The sequence below is a fragment of the Silurus meridionalis genome, chromosome 19 (assembly GCF_014805685.1).
Source record: "Silurus meridionalis isolate SWU-2019-XX chromosome 19, ASM1480568v1, whole genome shotgun sequence".
In the NCBI taxonomy this organism is placed as follows: domain Eukaryota; kingdom Metazoa; phylum Chordata; class Actinopteri; order Siluriformes; family Siluridae; genus Silurus; species Silurus meridionalis.
This window is the reverse complement of record NC_060902.1, coordinates 5501893-5523968: the sequence shown is the minus strand read 5'-3', so window position 1 is coordinate 5523968 and position 22076 is coordinate 5501893. Positions and strand designations below refer to the sequence as shown.

General features: G+C 36.6%; 1 protein-coding gene across 19 annotated transcripts in view; it reads right to left on the bottom strand.

Moving 5' to 3' along the window:
- Positions 1-22076, bottom strand: part of grip2b (glutamate receptor interacting protein 2b) — a 189287-nt gene that overhangs the window by 7763 nt on the left and 159448 nt on the right. For 17 of the 19 annotated variants that reach the window (XM_046875134.1, XM_046875136.1, XM_046875131.1 and 14 more), the window contains 9 exons: positions 17948-18093; positions 17173-17253; positions 14030-14093; positions 13420-13565; positions 9346-9490; positions 8029-8168; positions 7343-7531; positions 7100-7253; positions 5540-5657 (listed from right to left, as the gene is read on the bottom strand). In XM_046875134.1, the coding sequence (XP_046731090.1) occupies positions 5540-5657; positions 7100-7253; positions 7343-7531; positions 8029-8168; positions 9346-9490; positions 13420-13565; positions 14030-14093; positions 17173-17253; positions 17948-18093 (1183 nt within the window). The remainder of the gene's footprint in view (positions 1-5539; positions 5658-7099; positions 7254-7342; positions 7532-8028; positions 8169-9345; positions 9491-13419; positions 13566-14029; positions 14094-17172; positions 17254-17947; positions 18094-22076) is intronic. The other 2 variants (XM_046875128.1, XM_046875129.1) reach the window with 1 other exon arrangement.

Below are 22076 nucleotides of genomic sequence, written 5' to 3'. Positions count from 1 at the left end.
ATTATAAAATAAATGTTTCCTGTTTCGGCCTCCTAAACAGTTCTCTGCAGTACAGAAAACAAATATTTGTTTAATCAGGCTAATAACCTGGCCAAAGATTTGTTGCTAAGATAATCAAAAGCTAAATATTATGCTTTTTTTCATCATATGAACCAACAAGTATAAAGAAACATGTCAAATAACAATGTCATATTTTTAACTAGTCAATTTCAGGACTAAGGCTTAAGCCAATTTTTTGGGTGTTTTAATGGAGACCATTTATCTATAAACACTGACAGCGATTTCTCTAGGTCTTGGATGCAGCCATACAAACTAAAAACTAAAGCCCAGATTGGGGCTGATGTGTAATATTGTTCTGCAACCCACTGTCATTATCATTACATTTAGTAACATTTTAACAGTTATTTAATTTATTTACTTTTTATTTATGTGGAATTGGCTTATTTATGTAGTCATGGGCTGAATAAACATTAGTTTATCAATGTGTATTTCTTTCAAATCTAAACATGCATGTATTAAATAACCTTATAAACATTAATAATGGTGTATTATTCAAGGGTTAGTTCCATCCACTAGTTTGACTGGAAACACAATGATCTTCTAGTGCTGATATTAAGTATAATTGCATGGGTACATTCGAATGTTTCTATCACTTAATTTGTCTGTTTGCTACATAATTTCTAATTATAGCAATATTTCGCTACACTGAAACCATTACCACACTTGCTCCTGGCTGTCTTTCACTCTTTGCTTTACATGGCAACATGCAAACACCATCTAGCTGTGTCGTCTTAGGATCAAACTGCAAGAATAATCAAAATACTTGGCCATATTGTGACAGAAATATCAGCTACTTGTTACTTTGATTGCTGTTCCTGCGGCATTCAGGACGTGGCCCCATGCCTACGGATGAATCACAGCCGGGCAGATATTCAGCACTTGCAGCAGCACTCTTGCTTATGTAATGCTGCTTATGTAATGTAACTCTATAGTTTGTTAATGTTAATTAATGCAGTATGGAAAGTGTCGCCAACGATCCACAACAACTTATAGCAATCTCAATTATAATAATTACAATGGACAAGAAGTGCAAAAAAAATAAGTTAGAAACCTTAGTGACAAATCTTTAACCAAAATAAAAACAAAAACAAATCAGAAACTACAACAATTATAAAAACATGTCACTCAGAATAGACAGAAAATAGGGAATTGTGCATCTAAATGTGTTTCTTGTAAATGTGTAGAGTTCTGTGTTTACTTTAGATCAGTTTTTTTTTTCCAAAAGTGCATCTCTGAAGCCAAGATAATAACAATAGTTTCCATTCAGACACACAAATCGTCTTTTGACTGCCACAGCCTGTTGTACTTCCAATTAGTATTCTATTCACAAACTCTACCAATCTTTTGAGGTTTGTCTAAATTGCTGTAGATAGACAATATGATACAGGGTACAGTAAATATAATATGGAGTAAATACAGTGACAACATCATGTTGAGACTGGGGAAGTTATCCCCAGAAACCACAGCAATTCCCCCACTGAGATTTGTAATCCTCTGATATGCAGGAAAGATCTGAAATATATGTGGAGTCTGTCTACGTTGTTTTGTATAATGTAGTAGTTTTTGTATTAACAGCCTTAAGATCCATAAGGTTACTCTGAAGGGTTAAACTGCAGAACGTTGAAGATGGTTTTGGACTGTTTAATTTGCATGAAGCAGCTATGCAGCTATTTGTTTTCTTTTCCAGCTTCACCAAGGTGAGCACAACAATGTTATTCATCATGTAGCGCTAATTCAAATGTACTAGAGCAATCCATCTTGCCTTTATTTGGTTGTCTGAAATTTATTTGCACACTTTACTGTGTACGGAGTGGTGTAACTGGGTTAGCCTGGAAACACATTTAACGCCATAATAAAAGGTAATATAAAGCATTCCAATTGCACACTGCACACTTAAATGAAGTGCAGCCAGATAACCAAAACCCTAAAAACATGAACCTGAACTAATCGTGAAAACGACATAGGTGCAAGGTGATAGAGGACACTTGACCTGCTGGGGCTGATGTCACTGTGCATACTGACTGTACTATATGGTTTATATGTTGCTCTCTCTACCTCTCTCTCTTTCTATCTTTCTCAATCTGTCGAGGGTTATCCCCAAAAACAATGACGATTGTTTTGATTGTAGTACCATTACAATTTGCTACAATGACCAAGGGCTGCAATTGCCATGAACAGTTTTGCATTCAGGTATCCATCACTGAACATTTTGTAACCTCATCAAAAATTTATGGATGTTCTGTCACCCAGATAATGATGATTTTTTTATATATTTTTTGTTCTGGTTCCTCTCAGTTTTCCTTGGCACTGGATTGCTCACTTATAGGGACTAATCATAACCTAATTATTTCTGTATAGCTTCTTTTGGACAATGTCCATTGTTAAAAGCGCTATACACATAAAATTTCATTAAACTGACTGATAAGTTCAGATCGAGTATCTAAGTTAAGAACCATTTTGGAGTTATAATTACATTTAGTGACTTTCATTTTTATTTTCTGCCCATTTATGTGGACTTAATTGTAGTTCAGTTTAACAGAGTTGAGTGCAACACTGGTATTAAAAAAAAAATGACTAAGTGTTGCACTTCTCCACATTATTCAAATTCAGTTCCACAATTTGAAATTATACCACAGCTCCAAGATGAACAGAAGACAAGTGTATGATCACAGCAAGCACCATGCAGTGCCAAGTCTTTCAGCAGTGCAGTCATTTGACTTCTTTCACTTCTGTAGAAGAATAAAGTGTCTGCATTCTCAAAGCGAAGGCTGGCACGTGTGGTCCGATCCAACAGACTTCTGTAGCTCAAAATGCTAAAGAAGGTAATGCTGGTTCTGTTTGAAAGATGTCAGAATACACAGTAAATCGCAGTTTGCTGTGAGTGGGGTTTAGTAACCACTGGCCAGTCCAAGTATCGCTGAAAGCCTAACAATGGGCATGTGAGCATCAGAACTGGACCATGGAGCAATGGAAGAAGGTGGCCTGATGTGATGAATCATGTTTTCTTTTACATCATGTGGATGGCCGAGTGCCTGTGTATCGCTTACCTGGAGAACACATGTCACCAGGATGCACTAGGGGAAGAAGGCAAGCTGACAGAGGCAGTGTTATGCTTGGGCAATTTGTTACTGGGGAAACCTTGGGTCAGGCATCCATCTGTCACGTTCCATGTACCTAAGCATTGTTGCAGACCATGCACACCTTTTTTCGTGGAAACAATATTCCTTGATGGCTGTGGGCTCTTTCAGCAGGATAATGCGCAAAGTAAAAATGGTTTGGGAATGGTTTGAGGAGCACAACAACAAGGTGTTGCGTTGTCCTCCAAATTCCCCACATCTCAATCCAAACAAGCATCTGTGGGATGTGCTGGACAAACAAGTCCGATCCATGGAGGCCCCAACTCACAACTTACAAGACTTAAAGGATCTGCTGTTTGGTGCCAGATACCACAGAACAACTTCAAGAGTCTAGCGGAGGTAATGCCTCGACGGTTTAGGGTTGTTAAAGCAGCAAAAGGGGGACTAACACAATATTAGGCAGGTGGTCATTATGTTAAGCCGGATCAGTGTATATTAAAAAAAAAAAAACGTAATCAAGCAGCCATCAAGCAGCTCTGGAGGGTAAGAAGACGTTTGTCAGGGTCAGTCCCTTTCATCATATTCTGGGGAGAGCAGGGCACTCAACCATTTTTGCAGCAGCAAACCAGGATGAAAAGTATTTCACATTTATAATGTAATATCTTGTCTATCATTTTGGCCTTACTGTCGAAGGGCTCTACTGGCCACATGCCCCATTCTGGGGCACATGCCTGGAATGGGTAGGAGCATGAAGGGGTAAAGAATTGCTCACGTATTCCTCACTGCTGAAGCAGAAGCTGGTAGAGAAAACTCGGTGTGTTTCATGCATAACAAAATGTGAAAAAAAACACCTTTTGAATGCAATGTATGAAACCCCTAGCTGTATATTTTTGATAGCATGTTTTTTATGTTTTTATAAAATGTCCTTTCCTACCTTAGGCTCTACTGCTACAAACTGATGAAAATGAAATGCAACATATCCTATTCAGAAAAGCTGATTATTGTAAAATACTAAGAAAACAAGCAGGTGAGGTTTTGGTTTTCAATGTGTGTTGCTAAAAAAAGCAATATTATTTGTGTTTGGTCATTTCTTTATTTATACTAGTGTCAAAAAGCACTTGTTTGCTCCAATTTGGAATTTTGCTGGATTACTATGTAAGAAAAAATATAAAATGTCTTGTTGTTATATTATTGTTTTAGAGTGAAACTTAATGTGATGCCTTTTAATTTCCTCTTATACCACTATAAAGAACATGATTTTTAAGTTTATCAGTTACCTTTAGCATAGTGACACAGTAGTTCCTCTTATCACTTACATAATGACAACCATAAACATTGTTCCCACAATGGCCGCACCCTTTACTTTGTCTTAAAGTAAAAAAAATACCGAATTAAAAAATGCAATTTGTTTCATTATTCAAAAGTCCTCAGAAAGACTTTCCCATGCCTGATAACTGACCTTTACAAACAAACTCTGTTTTGCTAGAAACACTTTTCATAAATGTGCATAAACATGCTTTACCTTTTGATTCAGTCCAACACTTCCACCCACACAGGTAGAAAGTCAACTTGTCTTCTCAAGACGGAAGGAAATAAAAAATGAACAATTTGGTGCATGAAATAAATGTGCAAACAGCATATTTCCCTTTTGGAAGCGAGGGGAGGTGGTAGCTCAGTGGCTCTTTACCGCTCAGGTTACTGATCAGAAGGTCAGGGTTCCAGCCCTAGGATTGTCAAGCTGCCACTCTTGGGGCCACCTGAGCAAGGCCCTTAGCCCTTAGTGCCCGAGGGGAGTTGTATCATGTCTAAACCTGCACTCTAACCCCAGCTCCTAACTTCGAAGAAAGAATTTCACTGTGCTATAAAGTACATGTGACAAGTATAAAGCACCCGTCTTATTCTTTCTTCATGGCTCCAACAATCAACACACACTTTGTGAATTACTTTTCTTTTTCTCTGAGTAATGACTATTTGTCTACATTAATGATGTGATACACAATCAAACATTTACTTATTATTATACATTTGTGTGAACATTCAATAAGTGGTGATAGTTCTGATTTATCAGACAATCAAGTGTTATGGACAAGACGTTTTATGCTGAGACTAAAAAAATCAGTGGAATATATATAATCACACTTTTTCCTATTATTTTTAAGGATCTTGTATTTCAAAACCCCATATGATTCATAAGACAAATAATTTATTCTGTACTATTCATGGCATGATGATTTATTTCGAGAAATAATCCATAACAGTCAACCTTGAATCTATTATTATTTGTGTCACACTTTGAAAGAAACATCTCCATTCTGTCATTCTGTGCCAGGCCATGGCTGCCTCTTATTTAGAGCCCAAGTGTGGAAATGCTCACATGATGAGTTCATCTCTATCCAGTTTACCTCAATCTCACGGAGCAGTTCTGACTGCCCACACGTCTCCAAGTCCTCCAAGGCCTGGCACCAGAAGTTGTCCTCGTGGTCCAGCATGATGCCATCTGCAGGAGTCTGGCTGGCAAATCTGCAGCAGTAATTAGCATGAGTCATGAAGCAGGACTTGGCATACTCAGATTGACACTATTCTTAGTATCACAGAGCCTAAAAAAAGCAGTCTGTGAGGGATGAAGGCTTGACCATAGGGGATAAGTGTAACAACAACATCCCCAAGAATGTTTTAACTTTAGTTTTGAGCAAGCTGCTAAATAGCTCAGGAAAAAATGAGTGGGAGGAAGCAAAACAGGAAAACAAGCTAATGGTAGTAACTGATTGCATCATTATCAATTACTTCATTTAGTACTTTTCCACCCTCTTAGACGATCTGAATCTTCCAGAATTTAGTATGTGCTTTTTGTACAAAGCCAAATCTAGCATGAGAAAGGCTTTAATTCTAGTAAAAACAATATTCAGATTCATATATTTTCACTGTAGATGATTGAAGGTGGCAGAATCGATTCCTTTCACTTGAGATATTTTCACCCACTGGATTAATTCTAGCCTTGCATCCTAAAATACTTTCACCCATTCACAGTTACATAGTAATTGCAATACAGTACTTTTGCACACTTGCAAACTAGCATAATCCCACTCTTGCACGCTAGCACTTATGCATTCTTGCAAACTCCCACAATTGCATACGCTTTTAATAGTAGCATATATTATATACTAGCATACTATCAGGCACATTGCATACGTGCTGTATGTTTTACGCAGCATATAAGACATTCATATTAGTAAACCTGCACACTTTCAAACTTTAGATTTTCTTTTTAAGAAAAGAAAATGTATGTATAATTTTTTTGTATATGCAAAGTGTACCCAGGCTTATTGTCCTGCACTGCCCCCATGCCTGTGTTGTGTTCTGGCTCTGACTTTTATTTACTTAGTAAGTCCTTGCTTGCACTCTCCCACAGAGTATACCTTTTTAAACCACTGTACCAAAAGACCACACCTTACACTCTGTTCCTTTTCTTGATGTCATGCCAGTTCCTGATCCTGACTTACTTCTATGCCTGTGATCTTTTCTCACCCTTCATATCTTTTTACTGTTCTGGAAGGTCCCAAAAGATTTACACTTCACAAAAAAATCTTCTCACTTGCTTCAGAGGATATTCTCACCTTTATACTGTAGATTGTACTTCCGAACTGCTGCTGTATTCATAACCACTGTGATGCTCATAATGAATAGTCAGAACTGTTTGATCACATACACTTTAAGAACTGATTTTTTTTAGAATCCCACTATCCAGTATCATCTAGGAGAGAACAGGTTCTCTCGAGTCTGGTTCCTCTCAGGGTGTTGATCTGTATCCAGAATTTTGTTCTTATTTTATACAATTATACTGTACTGAAAATAAAATAACTCATCAAGGTAACAAGCATAGTAACGAACATTTACACATTCAGATTGCTCTATTCCATCCTCCTCGAATCCAGAGCTCTTCATGTGTGTGGATTGAATCTTACCCAGCATGCTTGTCCCACTCTTCCTCACTAAAATCTCCGTCACTCAGCAGGTAGTTCTTGCGGTGGCTAGGAGGGGGGGTGCTGTTCCTGTTCTTAGCACTGCGCCACTCATGTGGATGTAAAGCGATACCTGCTACTTGGTGAATGTAGCCACCTATGAGGGATGTGGAGTTTTATGCAGGGAAATCCTTGTGGTGTTTTTGTGTGTGTGTGTGGGTGGGTGTGTGCTTGTTCTGAACTTACTTTGACTCCCATAACTAGCATCTATAGTAGATCCATCCCATGAGTCCATGGCCGAGTCAACGCTGGGTATGGTGGTGGAATAGATCTCGGAGTACTTGCTAGTCTTCTGAGAATCCGTCATTTCCGAGTCATCATTATCGCTGAGCTCGTTATCGAGCTCTATAATGTTCTTTTTCTTCTCATCTGCTGCTAAAATTCATAAAATGATTATTATAATTAAATGTATTAATCAATTGATAATTGGATTGCTATTCTGCAAAACTGCTTTAAATTTCAAATGCTAATATAAAACTATTGTTTTTATGTATATGTTACACTTGCAGTCATTTCCAGCTACAAAATACAGTCTATAATCAGCCATATACAAGAAATATGTTTTATTATATTCTTTAAAGTGAGAGCATGTACATTCTAAATGCAGCTAGCGTCATGCAGATAAATAACTGATAAACACAAAAATTATAATTTGGTCAGCACGTAGTATTTTAATCTTATATACATGTGTGGAACCTATATAGAATATAATTTTTCTTTAGATTTGTTATAAAAAATAGCATCATTACAGTTGCATGCAATCTGAATGATGTATACATTCCAAAAATCCGGTGTCAAAGGTTCAAACTCCTATTTTAACTTTTTTTTTTAACCATAATTGAACCCAGCAGAAATGAGTTGTGAGAACCTACCATCGATCTGCTTTTTGATTTTTAGCGTCACGCTCTCACCAGCCATTTGAAGTAAGTGGATGGCTTCACTCAGTGGTTTGCCTTTCAGACTCACGTTGTTAATGGCAAGGATTCGATCTCCAACATGAATAGCCCCCGTTCTACATAAAAAAAAGCCACAAAACACTTGAAAACAGAATAATTCCAAATGTGTGACATCTACATTGTGCCAGTCGTCACCATAACAAATTAATTTATATTGTAGAGACAACAAATTGCACATGGTTTAATTTTTATATTTGAATAATTCTGATGTAGCCAAGAGCAAAAATAAAATTGTGATTGACTAAGATGTTCAATAAATCATTTGTAGACACCTTTGTAGTTATTTATTTATTCAAACTATCCAATTACTGTATATTCATCTTCTTCTTCTTCTTCTTCTTTCGGCTGCTCCCATTAGGGGTCGCCACAGCGGATCATCCGTCTCCATACCACCCTGTCCTCTACATCTGCCTCTTTCAAACCAACTACCTGCATGTCTTCCCTCAAGACATCCATAAACCTCCTCCATGGTCTTCCTCTTTTCCTCCTTCCTGGTGGCTCCATCCTCAGCATTCTTCTACCAATATAACTCATGTCCCTCCTCTGCACATGTCCAAGCCATCTCAATCTCACCTCCCTCACCTTGTCACCAAAATGTCCAACATGCGTTGTCCCTCTAATAAACTCATTTCTAATTTTGTCCATCGTCGTCACTCCCAACGAAAACCTTAACATCTTCAGCTCTGCTACCTCCAGCTCCACCTCCTGTCTTTTACTCAATGCCACTGTCTCTAATCCATACAACATCGCAGGTCTCATAAGATCCTAAAAATGTCCATCTGGAGATTAGATTGTAATGCCTTGATGTAAATTTCTTTCCTGAAATACTCATTTATTCACATTTACATGAGTCTTTATGGCCTAAATGACAAAAAAAAGACAATATGCTGCTTTTTAAACAAAAGATCCACTTTTTGATCGCAGTAACAAACACCAGAAACAAAGATGAAAGCAACAGTGAAACAGTGAAACAGTATAGTGATCTGAAACTAAAAACCAGTGATCAAACTTAATTCAGTTTTCCGTCTTAACATTCTAATCAGTTTACTTATAAAGTTTAATCAACTTTAGTGTGATTATTTTACAGCAGATATAACAACAGCTATAAAACTCACCTGGAGAATTTATGTACCTTCTATCTTTTGGCAATTGCAGGACAAAAGGAAGTTAATTGAGCTCGTAGATCATAAACCTCATGGGTCTTTCCAAAGTTTTATTTTTGCCCTGACTCACCTTTCAGCTAGACCTCTTTTGGTGAGGCCTGAGATGACGATGGGGTCAAAAGGCTCCTCTGTGCCTGAGATGGTTATACCCAGTGGCCCACCATAGCGCTTCAACTCCACAGTGTAGATAATGGAGCCTGATGTCTCCTGCTCATCTGCAGTGAAAGGAAGAAACGGTGCAACAAATTAGTCCAGAAGTCTGTGTTATGTTAGTGCTTAAAGCTGTAAACTAGAAGTGTGATTACTTTAATAAAAATAGGGCTGCTGCTATAGTTATGGTAATTGTGTATTCTAACATATTTACTCACTTAATCTGGTAATCGGATAAGAAGTTTGTTTTTTATTAAAAAAAAAAAAAAAAAAAAAGTTAAACGCACTGTACAGTGTTTTCTTAATGTTTTTGTTTGAAATGATCCCAAACTTTGGCCTGAATCTTCTCCTCGCCCCTCACAGTTTTTTCATTCTGCTGCATTTTCTGCATTTACCTGTCCAGAGCGCTCCAAAGTTTAGCAGGAGATGCGTCAGTAATAATGATCCGCTGGGAAACACAATGCTCCATGGGTAGTTAAATGGTCTAAAACAGAGGTCACTGTAAGGTGCCCACCATCCTTTTTGAAACTGAGAGCTACTTCTTGGGTACCGATTAATGTGAAGGGCTACCAGTTTGATACACACAGTTTTCAGTTTGATCTGAAATAACAAATTTGCTCAATTTACCTTCTATTATATGTTATTATTAATAATTAATGATATTCATCTATGTGAAGACACTGATCATGTTAATCATTTCTCATAATAATTATCAACAATGATTTAACAAAGTTGGAAACAGCTATTTTTAGAAAAGGCCCGTGAGCACCATGTTGGTGACCCCTGTTCTAAAAGAAGCGTCGAGGCAAATGCAGGCTGTTACTGAATGTATGGTATCTACACTATTTGGACATAAGTTTGTGGATTCGGATGCAATATTGGGACATCCGATTTCTGATTTAGTCCTCATTTGCTCTTATAATAACCTCCACTGTTCTGGGATGATTTGTGGTATTCAGCCACTAGGGTGTAAGTTCATCACAAAGGTGCTCAGTAGGAATGAGGTCAGAGATCTATAGTGGGCCACTCAAGATCTTCCACTTGAAACTATGTAAAACTCGTTTAACTGAAGGGAAAATTTCATGCTACAACACCCAAAGGCATCCTATAGAACTTTGAGATAAAAGTTTGGGGAACACCCACATATGGCTGGAAAAGTCTTATCACTTTTGTCAATATAGTATGAAAACAAGAGAAACTATTACTGTACAAGAAATGTTGTACTATATACCACTGGAACCATAGTCTTCTGTATAATTTATCTTCTTCTTCTTTCGGCTGCTCCCATTAGGGGTCTCCACAGCGGATCATCCGTCTCCACACCCCCCTGTCCTCTAAATCTGCCTCTTTCACACCAACTACCTGCATGTCTTCCCTCACCACATCCATAAACCTCCTTCTTGGTCTTCCTCTTTTGCTCCTTCCTGATGGCTCCATCCTCAGCATTCTCCTACCAATATAACTCATGTCCCTCCTCTGCACATGTCCAAACCATCTCAATCTCACCTCCCTCACCTTGTCACCAAAACATCCTACATGCACTGTCCCTCTAATAAACTCATTTCTAATCTTGTCCATCGTCGTCACTCGAAAACCTTAACATCTTCAGCTCTGCTACCTCCAGCTCCACCTCCTGTCTTTTACTCAATGCCACTGTCTCTAAACCATACAACATCTCAGGTCTCACCACAGTCCTATAAACTTTCTGTATAATTTATATATGTTTTAAAAAGTGGTTTGAAATCTACAATTCCTGATTTGACAAAAAAAAAAAATAGATCATAATAAAATCTACTTCCTTTTTTTTGTGTTTTTGCATCTAACCACAAAATAACACGAGATTTAAAGATCAGGTCACAGCAAGTCAGCACAAACTATTTCAAAAGAGAGAAATGAAACCCAGATCCCGGGTCATCTACTTCTTACAAATTTATGAGTCATATATGACAAATATAACAATGTCTACAATGTTGCTTTCAGTCAAGTTCTTTTCAGTTCAGGAATACTAATGATCAGTGATTTATCTTTATTCTGTAGTCTATGTCAACACCAGGTGGCAGAGTTTTATAATGCATGTTTGCCCAAGCCTCAATATGGGCAACACATGTTGAGTTTAATGTTTAATATACTATGGTGTTAAAATTTTTTAAAGCTTTGCCAACACACATGCTCTCAAACTGAGCCATACTGAAAAAAACACAGGCCAACGCTCCAGACGAAATATTTGTGAAAATACGATGACATGATTTCTTTCATAGATGAAATCAGTTGACAGGACAGATGTTTTTTGTTTGACAGATGTGTTTTCATTGGAAACAAATACAGATATGATCAGAAGGTGGTTCACTTATTCTTTGTTGTTGTTGTTTGTTTGAGGTGTTTTGTTGGTGTGAAGAATGCATTGCCTTGAATATTCGGGGGTCCGTAATAACTGCCTGTTTAGGGTAATTAAGGTTTAAATAAAACTACGGTACAAATTTGCTCATATTTTGAAAAATAAAGCCAATTGTCAGAGTTTACTGCTGGGAGGTACAATTAATTAAAAAAATAAATAAATAAAAAAGTTCTGGTTTAAATCAAAATACACATATGGGAATATATAAATATTAAGGCGGTCAATCGGTTAAAATATTTAATGGCGATTAATCGCATGATTGTCATGAGTTAACTCGCGACTAATCGCAAATTAATTGCACATTTTTATCTGTTCTAAATGTACCTTAAACTAATACGTCAGGTTTTCAATACACTAATCAACATAGGCAAATATAGATGCTTTATGCAAATGTATGTTTATTATTAGTAAAACCAAACTCAACTAGACATGACATGTTTCAAAGATCATCGATGTTTTTCAAAAAACTACTTCTTCTTTACTTCATGAACAAAAAGAACATAGAAATACAAGGTTTCCATGACTTCCTTTTCTTTGCACTGAGCAATTTACTTACACAAGGATGTTGACATTTTTGCATGACAGGGCAGCTCACTTCTTCTAAACATGCAAAATCTATATTTATTATTACTGTAACCCCCCTTAACATAGAGCATAAAGAACACAGACATGTTCCAAAACAGTAGACATGTTTTTTTAAAGTACTTGTATATGTCTAGTAGACACATGGGAAAAAAAAAAATAGCAAAACCAATGGTTCCAATTACTTCTCGTTATTTGCACTGAACCAGTTGCTCAAACACACAGGCCTGTTTACATTTTCGGATGACAGTGCAGCCTATAAAATACTCTTGTAAATGTTTTAAAGTAAATATAGTGTTTTAATTACGTAAATCATCAGGTGGTTTAAATTGCTGGATGTGGGCATAATGGCGGATTTTGGTGCTTGATTTGAGAATCAGTAAAAACAAAATTTTAGTGATTAAAAAAAAAATATTCGTTTTAGTTTATAATTTTTTTTATATTTAAGTAAAGAAAGAATGTAGTGAATAAATGTGTGTTGTGTTGAATGTTTAAAATTTGCCTCTTTTATATTTTATTAATAACTTTTTGTTGAGTGCCGTCAAAATGAATTCGCATTCAACTTTCTTTCGGCTTCTCCCATTAGGGGTCGCCACAGCGGATCATCCGCATGTTTGATTTGGCACGTTTTTACGCTGGATGCCCTTCCTAACACAACCCTTCCCATTTATCCGGGCTTGGGACCGGCACTAATGCTTGTGCAACCCTAATGACTGGGGGTTGGTTCCCTTACCGGGGATTGAACCCGGGCCACAGCGGTGAGAGCGCCGCATCCTAACCACTAGACCACCAGGGAACCGCATTAACGTATCATTAATTTTGACAGCACTAATAAATATTAATATTGTTATATTTGGAGCATGATATAGATAGCGGCATGGCATTACATACTTTACTTTCTTTATAGCACAGTGCTATTGAATGCTCTATTCGAATTAGTCAGAGGTTGTTGGGAATCACTGCAAAGTTAATTGACCCCTGAACACAGACGTATGCACATATCTACAGTGTACTTACCAGAGTTGTCCTCGTCCTTGCGGATCTTGAGCTTGACCAGGTCTTCGCTCTGCTGAAGGATCTGCATTGCATCTTCCATTGAGCAGCTCTCCAGTCGAATGTTGTCTATAGCCAGCAGCTTGTCTCCAGGCTCCAAAGTTCCTGTTCTACAGCAGAAAAGGAGCAAGCAGAGAAAAAATTGTGAACTATAATTTTAAACAAGGGAGATAAAATGTAATATTATACTATAAAAGTATAGTCTAACATTCCTTGGTTGTGTTTAACATTCACCCACCTGAAAGTCGACCCAAATCTACAGTGCCACATGACACAATTTGACATTTAAAGTCTTTTTCAGAAGCAAATGATCAGAATTTGCTTTTCATGATCAAGATTAAACAGTAAACATTATTTACTATATTACTCAAATAATTTCTGTCAACTATACAATACTTAAAGCTCTGATGCCTATTTAAGTGTCAAAGGGTAACGTTCATGGAGAAATATCAACTGACATTACAGGAGGCAAGAATGATTTTTGAGGACAATTTGCTCTGTCTTGCTTAGGACCATATGTCTGGGTTAATTGGTTTAAACAGAATTCTTTAGAAACCTAGAAATCTGTTCATACCTGTGAGCCATGCTTCCTTTCTTTATGTCAGATATGATCAGAGGCTCGCCCGGCTTTTTACTGGCTGTTGGAGACAAGACAATGCAGACAATACATGCAGAGTAACATATATAACCCAGATATATACCCACACACACCAAGCACAGAACACATACAGGAGATAGCATTGGGATATATCTGGGACGACACAGCAGTTGAATGGAACTGGTGTGAACATTCCTAGAAATTTGCTGGCCTGATTCAAAACTGGATTATTATTTCCAGGGAATAAAAATGTGCTTTGAAAATGGGATGGATTCCTGGGAGACACTCAAGTGGCTAAGAGCAAGGGTGCCCTCTGATGGCCAAGACTGGAACACACCCTGTTGGCAGTTTCTTAAGATCTGCTTCTCGAAGTAGCCCCTGTGCAGCATGGTGATCAGGATGAAGCATGTAATATGTCATTATTACCCTGTTTTGACTGAGCATCTAAAATGAATGGGTTTTTTCAAAAATGTCTATAACTATTGCAAATTTGGACCTAATATGATGTGTTAATGGTAAAGAACGGAATAGGAATGTTAGAATTGTAATTATATTTCGGATCACAAACACATTTTCAATTTTTATTAAAATTGATAGATTAAATGTGGCCAGCTTTCCAGTTCACCCAAAAATGTTCAGTGGGCTTGAGACCAGGAACACTCAGGACATTGTAATGCAACAGCACAACGGCATTCTATACACTATAAACAAGTTTACAGCAGCTATTTAAAGAAGAATCACACATGGTGACCAAGACAAAAATAATAACATGTTAAGTTTTCACCATCAACAATCCTTTGGTCAGGAAATAGGCAAGCATTATGCACATTTTAAAGATCTCTCTCTGCTTTATCAATCCTGGTCAGCCTTGCTTTCATAACCTTTCATAACCTTTCATAAAAAATAAAAAAAATCCATCAAATATTCGAATCATTATCATGATTTTACCTAATTTACCTAATATTTGTGATTTTGAGCTTAGTCCGTTTTTTGCCCTGGAGTGTATTTTCAGTCATAGAGTTTTTATTAAATAATAGAACTGAGCAGAAGTGAAAACAGAATTGTGTGTTTGTGTGTGTAAGAGATAGAGAGAGAGAGAGAGAGAGAGAGAGAGAGAGAGAGAGAGAGAGAGAGAAATGAGATAACTGATCAAAGCAAACAGATGTGGATTTGAAAATAGTTGTGCTTCAAGATGTACTGGATTTGCTGATGCTGCCAGATTATGATTGATACCACTTGATTATGATTATGATTGATACCGTGAGCATAAACAAGTCAAAGCCATTACTGAACCATATTTCAATGGAATGTTAGTACGCCTAAAAAAAAAAAAAAAGGAAATAAGGATCCAAGGTTGAAGGAGAACAAACAAAAAGCAAGGGATTAATCTAATAAAGATGGGATGGTGAACTCAGGTTTAATCATGATACAATATATAAGAGGAAGATGTAAATAAAATGTTAAACGTTCAGGAGACTAACCCACTGAGACCCAAACACATATGATTTTCACCTAAACTGGTGCCATTAGTTGGATCACAGAATAGTCTCGAAAGTCTGTGTATGCTGTAGCATTATAATCTATCTTCAGTAATCCACAGAAACCATAGCACTGTGAAATTCTTAACTTGAAATGGTTGAAATGTGTTCATTAAATTTACAGAAATGAATACATAAACACATGGCTACAATTTTAAGGATCAGGTTTATAGTCTAGAGCAGAAATGCCCACACTTGGGTCTGCAGGCAATGCAATATATGAGAAAAGGTATCTCTTCTCATATACTGCATTGCCTGCAGTCCCAAGTGGTAATCTTTAACATTGCCTAGATCTGTAATCAGACTCCAACCTACATATCCTGACTTCAGTAAATCAGTTTGAATCCCAATTTGGAAAAAACTTTAGGACCAGGTTCATATCTCTCAATAGATCTCAGTGATATTACAAGCATAAGGCTCTATTGCATGTAGCAAAAATTAGAAATATTAGGAATTCAGCTCTAATTTACTATAAATGGGATTGTTTCTATGTTTTCATTGTGCTATAAGTTTCATTGAACTTAAACTTCAAGCAATTAATCAATTATATATATTAAATAAATAAATAATTATTTAAGCACAGTATTTACATGCTTATCAATTTTTGTTTCTATTTTAAATTTTATATTTGATATAATATTTTGCTATAATGCATTTACTTTCAAGTTAGATTTTTGGCCTTTTATAGGAAAGAGTTGGTTGCTGGTTTAGCGTATAAGACAAAAGGATCAAATTTATAGCTGTTATGCAGAAATGTAAGCGATAACAAGAACAGAAATAAAACACTTTAAAGTGTGCTGTTATAGAAAAAGAATCAAAGTCTGGGTGGTAACAGTAACATTTTGCTTTCCTATAATTGTGTATTACTTACATGCCTAAAAATGTTCAAAAAAGCAATGTTTATATACAAATCATTGTAGTTTGCAATTTAATTCATGTGCCTGAGCCCATGAAAACAGTTACAGAATATTTGCCCTAACAAAATTGACCTTTAGCCCTGGAGTTTACCATATAGCTAACAAGCAATGGATTACTGAGATACAGTAGTAATGCACACATTTATATATTTATTTATTTTGGAAATGCAACTACAGCTACAATTTTATTATTGCAGCCGAGCAGACTCATCACAATAGGGTATATTATAACATTCTGTAATCTTTAAAAATGAGCAAAATATTACTGTCTATAGGTATCTAAGTATATATTTCACTAAGAAAAAAGTTAATTGCATCATATCTCTTAGAAAAGGTTTAAAAAGTCTAAAGAATGTTAAAAATGTTTAAAAAAAAAGTCAGTATAAGAAAGCTGCCAGATATGTAAATAACATTGTACAATTGAGATTATGTAGTTTAACAATACAATTTGAAGTGAATAAATGTATATTTGGAAGTGTTTATAGTGAAAAGATTAAAAATTATTCCATTACCAGTTCTATATGCAGGCACAGTGCAGCTGTCTGACAAAAAAAACTGGTTTTGTGTAAACCTTCCTATTGTAAAATTATTCCTTAAAAATTAAGATATAAAGAAAGAAAAATGTGATGTTACTAAAGCATGCATGAATTCAGTTGGTTCTTACCACTGATCGTGATTCCAAGCTCAACTCCTCTCTTCTTTGGGAGCTTCACATGAAAGGTACCACTACTGGGCACTACAGATTCTAGCGGATAGCAAAATAGGTTTTGATTAGAATGTATTCCGTATAATATGTAAGAAATATTCACTACATGGCCAAACATTAGTGTATACCTGGCCACCATATCCATATGGGTTTCCCTGTTTCCACTGTTGCTACAAAGCACAGAATTGTTTAGAGGTACTCTGTATGCAATTTCTCTTTAATTAAATTAAGTGACCTAACAACCCAAACATGGTTTGCCAAGGTTGGATTGAAAGAACTTGAGTGGACTGTGCAGAGCCCTGACCTCACCCCAACTAAAAGCCTTTGGGATGAAAGAGAACACTCACTGCACTACAGTAAATCAATGTCTGACCTGACTCAAAAAAACTACATTCCAAAATCTAGTGGAAAGTTTTTCCAGAACAGTGGATGTTAGTATAACAAAAAGTGGAGGACTGTATCTGCATATATGGGTGTTATAGTTAAGTTGGAAGTGTTAGCATAGAGGCTACTATTGTAAACTTCAAATTGGAAGCCCTTAAGATTCAATCCCAGCACTTCCAAGCTACCAATGTTGGGCCCTTAAGCAAAGCGCCTTACCCATCTGAGATAATTATCTCTAGGTAATGGCATCTGCCAAATGCTATAAGTGTAAATGTATCCACCAAATTTTGGCCATATACTATACATAGTTCCCTTACTGTCACTATGGTATTAACTTAAATATACAAACCTGCGACATCAAACTCAATCTCTAGTGTGACCTTATTGGTCAAAGCAGCATCTCGCAGCAGCTGATTGGCCTCCTCCATCGTACCGTCCTCTGTGGGAATGCCATTGATTGACAAGAGCCGGTCACCAACCTGGAGCAGCCCACACCTGCCAATCAAGCAAGCATCAATATAACAAGGACAACTGCATTTGAAATGACCAGAAAATGTACCTAAGTCTATCCAGGTAGAACCGAACTCCTGATGCAATCTTGTACAGCATGTTCTTACAGAAAGACACAACCTCTCAAACACCTTTGATACATCATACGATGAAATCATTTGCAGAACAGAAAGAAAGCACTACTTGAGAACTTGATTGATGTGAGGCATTGAAGAAAAATGTGTCAGAAGAGCTCCTTTGCAGAATAATAATGAGCTGTACTAATTAAACATTACAGTTTGCTGTAATCTAAATGTAAATTAATTCTTCTGCCATATAAATGTAATAAAATAAAAATGAGGGTGTTTTACTGTGATTTTTTTTTCCACAAGTAATACACAGATAATTCTATCCACGGCTAAGCACTGCCATCATCTCTTATGCTCCATTTTTAAGCATGACTCCCAAACACACTCATTTCCATAAAGGATTCCATTAAATGAATCATCATACCATCTACATACTGCAGTCAAAATAATACCCTAAAATTGTACCCTTGGTAAATTGTACCATTAGCTGTAAATTTTATGCAAATGGTACAATCCATGATACCAACCTGTTCAACAGCACTAACAAAAAAAAAAGACTTTATTTACAAAGTTGGTATATGAATCTCTGCAAGTATATGTGAGAATCTTGATTATATAATTCAACCAAAAACTAGCAAAAGTCAGTTAGTAAGAAGTATTGTTTCGAAGATTACAACTGTTTCATGCAAGTGCAGTGGGTAGCATTGCTGTACAGGGATTCAAGCCTATCCTGTTTCCAGTATTGGCTCTGGATTCACTGCCACCCTAACCAGGAATAAGCAGCTCCCTGGATACTTAAGCCAGAAAGGCTAAAGCACCAGTCATTGCAGATTTATTTACAGTACAATGTAAAAAAATGCCTGTTCACTTTGACAAAAGAGGAAAAAGAGATTTACTCAACAATTTATTTCAGCAGTCGATCCCTTTTCACTTGCTTTCTTAATTCATTTACCATTATATATATATTTTAAATGAATTTCCACTCTTCACAACATCAAATGCCCTTCCATAAACTTTCTTTCGGCTTCTCCTATTAGGGGTCGCCACAGCGATTTCATCCGCATGTTTGATTTGGCACGTTTTTATGCTGGATGCCCTTCCTAATGCAACCCTCCCTATTTATCCGGGCTTGGGACAGGCACTAAAAGTGGCTGGGGTTGGTTCCCTGACCGGAGATCAAACCCGGGCCGCAGCGGTGAAAGCGTCGCATCCTAACCACAAGACCATCAGGGACCCTATCAAATGCCCTTCCATTACATTGTCAAACTGGTCAAAAAAGAGATAATGTGACAAGAACAACCAATCATGTTAATCATTGCCCAATCCCAAGAACAGATTACTTTATTGTGCAAAATACTTTTGTAGATTTGTAGGAGTAGATTTCTTTTTTATGTGCAGGTCCATTTTAGTAGCAGATCAATTTCAGGAATAGATTACTTTTAAACACAGATCAATTAGCAGATCACTTGTAGGAAAAGATTACTTCTAGATATAGATTAATTTTAGGAAAAGATCACTTTTACTGTAGGTGCAGATCACTTTTTGGAATATATTATCTTAGATGCAGATTACTTTTAGTAATAGATTAATATTAGTTGCAGAACAATTTTAGGAATAGGTTAATTTAGGTGTAAATAATAATGAGTTCCAGATTGCTTTTTAAAGTAGGTAAGGAGCAGATAACTTTTAGGATTTGATTACTTTTAGGAGCAGGAATTCCAAACCAACAGGTGGACCAGATGTCAGGTTCCAGGACCTCACTTAAATATTCACAAATTAATTCAAGTTTTGGTTTAAATACATTCTGAAAAGTGTCTTCACCTCCCCCAAATTTGATCAGTTGCCATTTCCCACCTATAAACTTGGTCTAACTTCCAGAGTAGGTACCTGTTGGTGAAGTTGTAGACCAGCTAAACACACTTGGAAGAAAGCACAACATGCCTTTTTTGTATACATGAGCACTGATTGGTTAGGGGAAAGGCAAATAAACCAAAATAATGTGGTACTGCTAATGCTAATGTGGTACTGCTACATGGTACTGCTAATGGAGTACCTAATACAGAGATCTACATGAGAACAATAGACAGAAGGCCAAACATTTTTGTGTATTTGTGAAGTATAAAAATGTAAGCATTGACAAAACACAGCACAGAACTGTATGCACATCAGACCTGCATATAATTAGCCTTATTCTGCTTCTGCTAGTAGTTCCCCCTCTCCATCTGTACCAACAGCTCTCTACTCTAAGTTCAGCTTTCCGATCTCTCTTGAGTAGGTTTTTCCTACATTTGTGAGTTGGCATGGGAAAACCTGGCAGATAGAACTCAAATTCTGGAAATGGGATTCAATGTATGTAATTTTATCCTTTTCACTTGTTGGGAGAAACATTAAAACGTGAGACATTTGCCAGAGAGATGGGTTTATTCATGGAAAGAAGTAGCCTTCTGTTTTAGGGAAATTATTTCTGTAATTGTCTGTAAGCAGGAATAATTATATTGGGTTTTTATACACGTGTCATGAGGGTGATTATAATTGAATTGAACAAGTACTGTACGTCTCCACTATGAACAATTATAAACTCTTGGGTCAAAAATTCAAAATGAATGCTCCATTCAGAGCAATCTAGCAAGCAAAAGCTAACCTTTACTAGCAAAATGTACAATACCCTTGTGCAATACCTTTATTTCTTACACTGATATAACTACACATTTGGTTTATGTACTGGATAAATATAGAATACACTTTTTATGAATTACATATATTATTTTAACACAAAATATGTTTATTTTTTAAATTTGACAGAATTTTTAAATACACTACATGGACAAAAAGGTTATAAACACCAGACCATAAGATTTATAATCAATTATATTTAGACCCCGTTTGCTATTATAATAACCTCCACTCTTCTGGGAAGATGCTCTACTACATTTTGGAGTGTGGTTGTGGAGATTTGAGCTCATGCAGTCACAATGGTTTAAGATCAGCATATTTCTCCACCCTCATAGAAAATAACAAGCATAATCCTAGATTTGTATTCAGCACGGTAGCAAAATTAATGGGAAATTAAAGCACTGCACTAACATGCACACCACCATTAGGTAGTAATGATTTCATGAACATTTTTAATAATAAAGTTGAAAACATCAGGCAAGAAATCCAGACGATTAATATAAATCCAAATTATTTTACAAGTAACCCTGTAGACAGCAGTGTAATTATAACAGACAATCAATTACAAAGTTTTACTCCTATTCATGAGAATGACTTAATTTCATTAATTTCCTCATCAAAATCATCAACCTGCATTCTCGATCCCTCGCCTACAAGTTTCCTCAAACAGATAATTACAGAGGTAATTGAACCTGTTTTAAAACTAATAAACTCTTCCATTAGCACTGGTTATGTACCTAAATCCTTCAAACTGGCAGTTATCAACCCCCTACTTAACAAACCCGACCTTGACCCATGTCAGCTGTCCAACTACAGGCCAATATCAAACCTCCCCTTTATATCCAAAATTTTAGAAAAGGTTGTAGCACAGCAGTTATGCTCACATCTACTTATGAATAACATTTTTGAAATGTATCAGTCAGGATTTCGGCCTCATCATAGCACAGAGTCGGCACTAGTTAAGGTGGTAAATGACCTGCTATTGGCCTCTGATCGGGTTTTGTCTCTTTACTTGTTTTGCTCGACCTTAGTGCAGATTTTAACACCATTGATCATACTATACTGCTTGCTAGACTTGAGAATATTGTTGGAATAAAGGGAACAGCTCTCTCTTGGCTCAGGTCTTATTTGACTGATCACTATCAGTTTGTTGATGTAAATGGTGAGTTCTCTACACTCTCTGAGGTAAAGTTTGGTGTTCCGCAAGGATCTGTCTTAGGCCCACTG